This window comes from Bidens hawaiensis, unplaced genomic scaffold (genome assembly GCF_021521415.1).
Source record: "Bidens hawaiensis isolate Kalapana, Puna unplaced genomic scaffold, B.hawaiensis_p1.1 tig00001269_1, whole genome shotgun sequence".
NCBI lineage: Eukaryota > Viridiplantae > Streptophyta > Magnoliopsida > Asterales > Asteraceae > Bidens > Bidens hawaiensis.
The window spans coordinates 835,511-846,133 of record NW_027491072.1 but is presented as its reverse complement, the minus strand read 5'-3'; the positions used below and the strand labels follow the sequence as shown (position 1 = coordinate 846,133).

Below are 10,623 nucleotides of genomic sequence, written 5' to 3'. Positions count from 1 at the left end.
GATAGATGGGAGAGATAGCCAGTCGATTGAACGAGAGGCCGCAGGGTACGCTACCGAGTAATACCGAGCAGAACCCGAGAGGATTCGTTAAGGCTGTGACGAAGAGAAGCGGTGCAGGGGCACGAGATGCGCCCGGGATTCAGCAGAGGTCTAGAGGAGGAGGAGTTGAGGAGCCTGCAGTAGTTGTAGAGGAGCAGGTGGGTGAGGAGATTCAGATGAAGTCTCCGCCGGCCCAGGTGCATCAGAGGAGCAGCCCAGGGAGTTCAGCACAGGCCTATAGACAGCAGTTATTGAGCGAGCCACCGAGAGTCTACAAACCCAGATTGCCATACCCCGGGAGAGTCCGTAGAGATAGAGATGAGGAGCAAAACTCCAAATTCATTGATCTTTTGAAGCAGCTTCACCTCAATATTCCATTCCTTGAGGCACTTACCCAGATGCCGAAATATGCGAAGTTCCTTAAGAATATTCTCTTGAATAAGGAGAAGTTAGCTGAGGTAGCTTCCATCCCTTTGAGTGCTAGTTGTTCTGCTGTCTTACAGAGGAAGTTACCAGAGAAGATGGCCGATCCAGGGAGCTTCACTATTCCCTGCACCTTGAGTTATGATACAGTGGTTCATGCGCTGGCTGATCTTGGTGCCAGTATTAATCTCATGCCTTATTCCGTGTATCGCGAGCTGGGTTTAGGCCAACCGAGGCCTACCAGGATGAGTATCCAGCTTGCTGATCGTTCTGTGAAATACCCTCGAGGGGTGGTCGAGAACATGCTCATTCGCATTGGTAAGTTCATCTTCCCGGTGGACTTCGTTATTCTTGACATGAATGAGGATGATAATGTTCCACTCATTTTGGGCAGACCTTTTCTAGCCACCGCACATGCGTTGATCGACGTTCGCGATGGCAAACTGATCCTTCGAGTCGGGGATGAGAACGTCACGTTTGACGTTCGACAGTCACCTAAGCATCTCAAATTGGCTGATGACTCCCTATACTTCATTGATATGATCATGACTCATGTGGGGGAGTTTTCCAGTGACCTCTGTGGAGGCTCCGCCTCAGACACACATATTTTAGATAGGGAGCTTCCAGAGGTTGAGATGGTCTCCTTGACTGAACACCCCTGATGCTGACATTGAGTCGTCTTCCTTTGATTCTGAGTTATCTACCGGAGATCATCGTGTTCATTAGTTGTATGAGTTGGAGGAGTTACGTGACCATACTTACGCGCATTCATATCGTTATAAGCAGCAGGTGACGAAACTGCAGGGTATTGAGCAGTTTAAATGTGGGGATTTGGTCTTATGGTATAATTCCCGGTTGAGGCTATTCCGTGGAAAGTTGAGATTCCGTTGGTCAGGTCTGTTTATGATTACTGAGGTTTTCTCGGATGGCACTGTTGAGATAAAGGATAAAGGCAGGACGTTTATGGTGAACGGTGATAGACTGATGCACTAGATTGGCGAGCCGATGACTGATCAGACGGTCGAGGTATTCTATCTTGGCTCGTTCTCCGAGACGTAGACGTGTGGATGCATCACTTGGGAGACTGCCCGAGTTGTAGAGTTTGTATTCCTATTATTTGTGTGTGCTATCTGTTTCATTTGTTTTTGTCTTTTTCAGGATGTTCCAAGATGAAACCGCTCGTACTCAATCTCCATTCGAGTCGGTCGATTTAAGGGGTGTTCTTATATATATATATATATATATATATATATATATATATATATATATATATATTATAAAAACCAAAAACACAAAAATATTCTATTTCTTTATGTTTTTGTTTTCCGTGTTGTACGCCGTTACATGCGAGTGAGTTTGAGTTTTGCAGGTTATATTATGCGCATGATAGCTACGATGGCGTTTTGGAACAGGTTCTCCTGAGGTTGCGACTGCGAATGAAATGCTATACGGTCGTTTGGATACTACTCAGCTGTTGAAGATTCTGCACACAAACCAGGGGAGTAACCCGTTCTTTGTTTTTATTCTTGTATATTATCTTTTTATTTTTATTTTATTTTATTTCTTTTTCTTATACTTATTGAGGACGATTTCGCTCTAAGTGTGGGGATGGGGTTTATTTTACTTAGTTGTAGGAAAATTTTTGAAAAAAAAAAAAATTTGAAAAATTTTGAAAAAATAGTCCCTTGAAATTTGTTTTCTCTACATTCAACAGTAGATGATATTATTACCAAGTAGTGGTTATTTTATAAATTCTTGGTGATTTCAAAAATATATATATAATAAATAAGAACAGTGCCCATTAGACCCGCACGTAATGTATGGTAACCGAAAGGTTTAGACTCAGTAATCGATGTGTCGGTAGGCTCAGCCTTTGAGAATGAAAGGGCGGTTTGGTTGTTGACCTAATTGAACCTTTTAAATGGCCTGACCTTAGTGGGAAACATCTTAGGGGTTTTGTTTGTTTAACTAAACTCGTGACAGGACTGGAATGAAAAGCCGGGTCATACTCAAGCCTCGAGTCACATGATCGTCTGTATATTAGTTGTTTTATGTTTTGCATTTGTTTCTATTCATGCAAAGCCATGTACTATTAATTATTAAAAAAAAATAGCAAAAAGCCAAAAGGCAGAAAAAGAAAAAAAGATGCATTTGTAATTGCGTGCACTTGAAAGAGGGCTAGAGTTTATAGTTTGTATATGAGTCGAAATGTTTTAATCATGTAGCAATAGGTTTAAGTCAAGTTGGGGTGACTCGGCCCGATAAAACCATAATGAATTGGTGAAGTGGCAGCAGGGCCTTTAGGTGTGGGTTTCACTTAGTCATACAAATTAATGAAATTGTCAAGCCTTATTTGCCTCAGTAAGTATTAGGGGCATGGGTTTAAAGTGGACAGCAATACCGGCAATCGACCTGATCTAGCTTATTAGGTGAAAGTTGGAAGAAATATTTATGTAACGGGTCACTTGTTCTAATACTTTAAAAAAAATAATAATAATAAATAAATGAAACAAAGAGTTGTCGGTTGAACTCGGATATGATCCTGTGTAGTATTCTTTTTCAAGAACGAAAAAGTCTTAAGTGTGGGGATATTTGATGTGTTGTAAAACACACGTATTTTCCGCACCTTTTATCTACGTATTATATTATGTTTTATGTGTTTTTACTTGATTTATATAGGTTTTACATAGTTTTAGTAATCATGTAGGTTTTGGGTTACAAGGAAGAGAAACCGGGACTTTTCGAGGAGCTTACGAGCCTTTTACGCATACAAGTTCAAGACAAAGCTCAAAGCCCAACCCATATGCATCATGGAGGCCCAAATCTTACATTATATTATATTATAAAAAAATTAAAAAAACCCTAGGCTATAGCCAAGTTTCGATCGGCCAGACAGCAGGGAAAAGAAAGGAGAAAAAAAGTTTTTCGGCTTGGAGTTTAGGACTTTTGTCGGCTAGGGAAGGAAGAAGAAGGCAAGGACAAGTCTCGGGATCATTCACCATGAATTTTCAGCCAAGGAGCAGCCCGGAATCACTCCATATCCTTCCATCTTTTACATTGCTCATCATATTATTTTACTTGTTCAATTGATTACATAGTTTTGCAATTGTGTTAGAGATTGACTTGTTTATGATTGCTATTGATTGTTGGATGATTGTTAAGATGTTTGAGATGAGTTTAATGATGTTTTAAATGAGTATTCATGGCTGTCCAATTATGATTCTCGGCTAAACTTGGTAGTTCTACCTAGGAATAATGATAATTGTTAATGTTTGATGAGCTTGTTGGATTGTTTGATTGATAGACATATATTGTTATTGTAAAGTTTGTTTAAGACATGAAATAGGTTGTGTTTAAGGGCTGGAAATTTTGGTGATTCATTGCATAAACCCCGTGTGTTGGTTGATTAGTTTTGTATTGATTGATCGGTGCATTGTTTGATTCTAGACTTTGTGTTTAGGGTTTGTTTGTGGTAGGTACCACCGTAGGGTTTTGTTGCATGATTATTGGATTAAGTACAGCGGTTAGACACCTTCTTTGAGACCAAGAGGTGATAAGAAGTTAGGGTTGTCTCATTTCCTTTGCATGATAAGAACCTGATGTGCGTTATCATGTCGTTCCGCCTCCAATCTAGAACTCTTACATTCCTAAGAAACCCGATGGCTTTGAGAAGGCATTGAACGTCGAGATCTCTACTCCACTTCAAGAGTCCGCATCTATGTTACCAGATGCTGTTGATGTGAAGTTTGACAAAACTATTCAAAGCTCCGAGTGTGATAGTGATATCGGAGTCAAGATGGCAGAAACAATCTTAACCAAAAAACCTATTAAGGTTAAAATGTCAGACAGTGCGGGTTGTGATAACTCTGTGAAATTCGTCAAAACAAGTTTCTATCAAAAACGGCAAACTCATGAAGTTAACAAACCCAAGGAATTCAAGAAAATTGTGTTTGTCAATGGAACAACTTCCAAGTCTGAAAAAGATGCCATTTTCCGTAAACAGTCTAATCAGAAATTTTTTTAAAGAAAGGGCTGAACGATTTGTAGACCGATGGAGTCTTCAACTGTAATGAATTGGGGCATGTATTTTATGCATTCCCTAATCGAATGAAACACACTCACGTTCACCATCAGAAGTTGGCTCCCAAGAAACTTGTAATCACTCAGGTTGTTGACAAAAAGGTGAATGTTTCAAGATCTGAGCCTGTTAGGATCTTGAAAAGAAATGATGATGTTAATGTAAAAAGTAATTTCGAGAAGGGTGAAAGTTCAACAAGCAAGAACCCTACTTTTTACATTAAAAAGAAATCATCCGGTCAAAACCACGTGGCTAAACCGAGTGTTTTAAATACCAAGCCACCTGGTTATGATGATGAGAAGAAATTTGTTTTTGATACGTTGAGAAATGTTTCTAGTCGCGATCTTCTATCAAGTGAATCAAAATTAGAAGAAGTGTTGTTGTATAAAATCAAACAACCCAAGACCAAGAAGGCTTGGGATTCCTTGTTTCACTAATCCGTTAACCATATATGCAGGGGCTTCCAAGATCTCACGATTCAAGGTTTACTATGGATAGCGGAGCCTCAAGCCACATAACAGGTACCCATCGTTTACTCGAAAACGTTAAATCTATTCAAGGAGGTTATGTGGGATTTGCTGGAAACCAAGGAGGACATATTATCGGGGAAGGGACACTATTAAATGGCTAAGTCATGTTTGATAAGGTTAACTACATTACCGAGTTGGAGTACAATTTATTGAGCATATCACAAATCTGTGATAAGAACTTCTTGACACATTTCATGAAAAAGAGTGTATTATTATGAAACCCAGTTTCAAGTTTCCCGATGAATGGATACTGATGCGTGCTCCTCGAGAGAATGACTTGTATGTTCTCAACATGAGTACTGCTTCTACTTCATCATCGAGCGCTCAATGTTTCATTTCAAAAGCGTCCGAGAAGGAGTCTATCTTGTGGCATAGGAGAATGGGACACATCAACGTGAGGAAGATGAACCATTTGGTTCACAATCAGTTAGTCGATGGGGTCAATGTGAAAAACTTCTACTTGAACGAAGATTGTATTGAGTGCTAGAAGGGTAAACAGTCAAAAAAGCCGCATCCGAAGAAAATGATTAACACCATTGACTTGCCTTTCGAGCGTCTACATATGGATCTCTTCAGTCCGGTGAATGTCAAAAGTATCATTGGCGAACTCTATTGCCTTGTGATTACTGATGACTATTCAAGATTCTCTTGGGTTATGTTTTTGGATATGAAGGATGAGACCTTTTACTACCTTATGATCTTGTTCAAGAAGTTAGAGACTTTGTACAATTTGCCAATTCGAAGAATCCAAAGCGACAATGGGACTGAGTTTAAGAAAAACAAAATGCTAGAGTACTTCAATGAACGAGGGATTCTTTTTTTATGAATTCAGTGAACCCTACATTCCACAACAGAAAGGGGTAGCTGAATGAAATAATCAAACACTGATTGAAACTGCTCGAACCATGCTTGCTGATTCAAAACTACCAGTTAGTTTTTGGATGGAAGACGTGGTGTCAGCATGTTACACTCTTAACCGTGTTCTCACAGTCAAAAGTCACGGGAATACGTGTTTCGAGTTGCTTAACCGATGAAAACCTAACTTGAAGTGGATCGAACCTTTTGGGTCTTCCAGTACTGTTCTTGATCCAGATGGAAAATTCGGACCCAAGTCGGTAGAGGGTTTCTTTGTGGGGTATGCTTCTAATACGATGAGTGTATCTTCCAAGTCAACATCGGATTGTACAAGTATAGCCCGTTGATTGTCAACGATATTCTTCTCCAACCCAAAGACCAGGTGATGCTTGGTTGTTCGACTATGACAACCTCTAGAAATGCTTCAATCTACCAGAGGAGGTCATTTCTGAAGAAGCTGTTTCCTTGTTATTTCAATAACAGCTTCGTTAAGATTTAGTTACAATCCAGTACCTAAAACCTCATTATTTCAAGAACCTCAAGATGTTACTGATCCCATTATCCTTGTTGCTATACCTGAGACAACTCCAATATTTGATATTGATGGTGAAACCTCTAAGGAACTTATTGAAGCCATATCTCTGAGTTCTACTAAAGTGATTGTCGAAGAGAATCTGACAAATCTCCAACCTGATGTGATCGTGTCTACCGACTTCTTTCCAACGACTGTGTCTTATCATCCGGAAGAGAATATCATTGGTTACTTGAACACTTGGGTTCAAACTAAAAGTCAGCTTGATCAAAGCCTCCGGTGTTTCTATACCAAAGTGTCACCGTTGCAGAATCGATTTTCATTCAAATGTTTTATTTCTCAAATCGAGCCGAAAATGTATAAAGAAGCATTAATCGACGAGATTTGGTTAGTGCTATGCAAGAAGAACTGCAACAATTTGAGAAGCTTGGTGTGTGGAAGCTTTTCGATTCGCCCAAAAAGAGAAAGAGAATAAACACAAAGTGGGTATTCAAGTGCAAGCGTGATGAGAACGGAATTAATGTCAGAAATAAAGCTTGGCTAGTTGTTCTTGGTTTCAATCAAATAGAAGGAATCGACTACAATGAAGTATATGCACCGGTAGCAAGACTAGAAGCAATTCTGATCTTTCTTGCCTTCGCTTCCTGGAAAGGATTCAAAGTCTTCCAGTTAGATGTTAAGTCCACTTTTTTAAATGAGAGACTTAGTGAAGAAGTCTATGTGGGACAACCATCGGGGTTTGTCAATCCAATCCACAAAGACAAGGTGCACCTTTTCGATAAAGCATTATACGGACTCACCAAGCTCCTAGAGAGCTTGATATGAAACATTGTCTCAACGGCTGTTGGATAATGGCTTTATTCGAGGAACTGTCGATTGTACACTATTTATTAAAGAAGTGGTTGGACATCTGCTGATCGTGCAAGTTTACATGGATGATATCATCTTTGGTTCCACAAATGATGATCTGTGCAAGAAATTTGAGGACGTCATGCAAAAGAAGTTTGAGATGAGCGCAATGGGCGAGGTGAAGTTTTTCTTAGGGCTTCAGGTGGATCAGTTACCCAATGGTATCTTTATTCATCAAGCGAAGTATGTCAACGACATCCTGGCGAAATTCAACATGTCTGATTCAACTACAATCAGTACACCGATTCCATTAAATCATGGGATTGGCCCTGATCCCAATGGGGAGAAGGTGGATCAAACTCAATACTAGTCCATGATTGGCTAGCTTCTTGGCCAGACACCATGAACGCAAGTTGTTTGTGTGCCCGATATCAATCCAACCCGAAAGTCTCGTACCTCATGATCATCAAGCGTATTCGAAGATACTTGAAGGGATGTCCAGGGGTCGGTCTTTGGTATCCTAGTGATGATGAGTTTGTGCTGAGTGCTTATTCGGATTTTGACTACGGTAGCTGCAAGTTGAACGCGAAATCTACAACTGTTGGACGTCAATTCTTCGGCGGTGGGTTTGTCACCTAGCAATGCAAGAAACAAACCATCGTGCCGCTGTCACCCTATGAGGCTGAGTGTATAGCTTCTTCCAATTGCTATTCTTAGGTTCTTTGGATACAAGAGCAGATGCGTGATTATGATTTGAATTTTCCAACCACACCTATATTTGTAGATAATTCTGTTGCCATTTTGATTACTAAAAATCCGGTAAATCACTCTAAAACTAAACACCAATTGAAATATGATATCACTTTATCTGTGATTTCTACGAGAAGAAGTTGATTGCCATAGACATAATTCACACCGAAGAGCAAAAAGCAGATCTTTTTACCAAAGCTTTTGATAAAAATCATTTTCAGTATTTACTCAAGCTTACCAGTATTAAGGAACTGGGCGGTGGGAATAAGAGTGATCCCGAGATTATGGATTCCGATCTCTTGTAATCCATTCATCAGTGTCACATTTTGTTTTTGTACATTGTTTTTCAAATATCTTTCATATGTTTTTGTTTTTTGGGGGGGGGGGGGGGGAATTTTTAGAAAAACCAAAAACATTCAAATATTTAAAAAGACAAAACCATTCAAAATGCTAAAAAGTTAAAAACATTAAAAAGTTGCTCCTCGAAAATGAGTTCTTGAAGCAAAAAGGGAAGATGATAGTACATTGATAATCTGGTCCCAAGTCCAGTAAAAAGTAAGCATAAATGCTGTGTGCTTAATTGTATCAGTGCATTGGTAGGTCTTTAAAGAAAAAATTAAGAAATAATATGTGATATAAACCTAAAATTTTCAAATTGAAAAGGTTGTTAGTTTATAGAAAAGTCTTGGTAATGAAGGCATAAATGTAATAGCCTGTCATACTCAAGCCTTTAGTCAGTATGATCATAAAGAATTGTTATAAAATTAACAGATTTAAGCTACTAGTTAATGGTTAACGCTTCAACGATGTATGATTTTTTGGCCCTAAATCATGTATTGACGGGTTGCTTCGGGGTTCCGGACACCATTGGGTCATTATATGGTTTATCATTTGGGTATTCATTTTGGTGAATATTAAAATTGCTAAAAGAGCGAACATGCAGTTTATCTGCCAATATAAGTCATTAAACTTGATCACAAAAGTACTTCACTGTACAAATTCATTACTGACTTGATCAAACCACGCTGTTAGTCATACATTTTCCCCTTGCTCGCATCTTATTACCATTAAGAAATGAACCACAAGGGACACAATGCATGCAAGCCTATATATGAAATTGTGCATACTAATCCATAGGAAAGGACTTTGAGGTATTGCTTGATAACGGGGGTATGCCTTGTAGTGGGGATTATTTGCTAGTCTGCTTTTGTAAAATTCAAAATCAAAATGGTTTGATCTACTTATTGCAAGGTTTAAGTCAAGTTGGGGTGACATGGTAAAAATCAAATTAAGCCCAAAGCAAGATTAGAACTGATAGTTCCTGATATTCTGTGCTTATTTGAACCAAATTAATTCATATCACAGAAAATTTCTGAAACATTTGTTGGAAGGTTTAGGTGGAAAACAATACCAATGGCTGACTTAACATCAGTCATAATAAAGCTGAAAATAAAACTATGACGGAAGGGCAATTTGGTCAATATGATTCTCTTCTTAAACTCACAAAAATATGTAATTTCTTTATAGTTCATTTTTCTGTCGTTTATTGCTTTATCTTTAAAACTAAAAAGTTTTATTTTTTAGGATTATTTTCGACTCTTGATGTTTGGGAAACTATCAATTGGGTATAGTTTCCGAGAATGATGAACTAAGCATGTGTTTCTAAATCATATCATTTGAAAAAGCCAAATCATTTAACTGCTATATACATGGTCATTAACTTGGACTTGCTATACAGTAATTTTTCAGAAAAGTGAGAAAAATTTAAGTTATTATTTGTTTAATCAAGAACTTTCATTTGTACTTGATTGAACCCATTGGTGTGAATCGAAAAATTTTAAAATTTGAGAAAAAGTGACTTATGTAGCACATAAGTTTTCCAACTTATGCGGCGCATAAGTTATGCGCCGTATAAGTTGTAACACTTATATGCCACATATGTAAGTGTATATATATAAACATACATGTTGCATATCATCATATACACTTATACGCTGAATTGTTTCATCTTGATATTCTCTCTCTTGAAAATCATTTTTTTTGCCGTTATACTGCCCATTTTGTTTTGACTAATTTGGTGATTAGCACACCGCGTCAGTAATTAAAGGTAAACAATTGATCTTGACTTGTTGTTTTCATTGTTGAACAGGACAACAGTTTGATGAATATCAACTGAGGTCACAATACAAAGGGGCTTAGTACTTTAATGTTTGTAATGCTTAAAGTTACCTAAAACAAACAAGTTTATACAACTTAATTGGGTTTTTATGTTTAATATGATAACAGATCTGATGGATTGAAACCCTACATGGTTTACTTTGAGTTTATCCATTAAAATAAACATAATTGGAAATTTGGACTTGATTGAATATCGTATAACTTACACACCGTGTAGGTTTAGACTTATGCGACACATAAGGCTGAAACACACACGGTGTATATGTTTACAAATACAAATTATACGTCCATTTATACTTACACACTGAGTCATACTTATACGCTGAAACACTTATTATACATTCAATGACACTTATCCGTTCAAACTTATACGGGACTACATACACAGG

The 10,623-nt window shown here is 38.1% G+C and overlaps 1 protein-coding gene across 1 annotated transcript; it reads left to right on the top strand.

The window, feature by feature from the left end:
- The first annotated feature begins 7,708 nt into the window (after positions 1-7,708).
- On the top strand, positions 7,709-8,361 carry LOC143570491 (uncharacterized). Its single transcript, XM_077056132.1, has 3 exons — positions 7,709-7,906; positions 8,024-8,125; positions 8,191-8,361. The coding sequence occupies exons 1-3, from the start codon at positions 7,709-7,711 to the stop codon at positions 8,359-8,361; spliced, it is 471 nt and encodes a 156-aa protein (XP_076912247.1).
- The last annotated feature ends 2,262 nt before the right edge of the window (positions 8,362-10,623 follow it).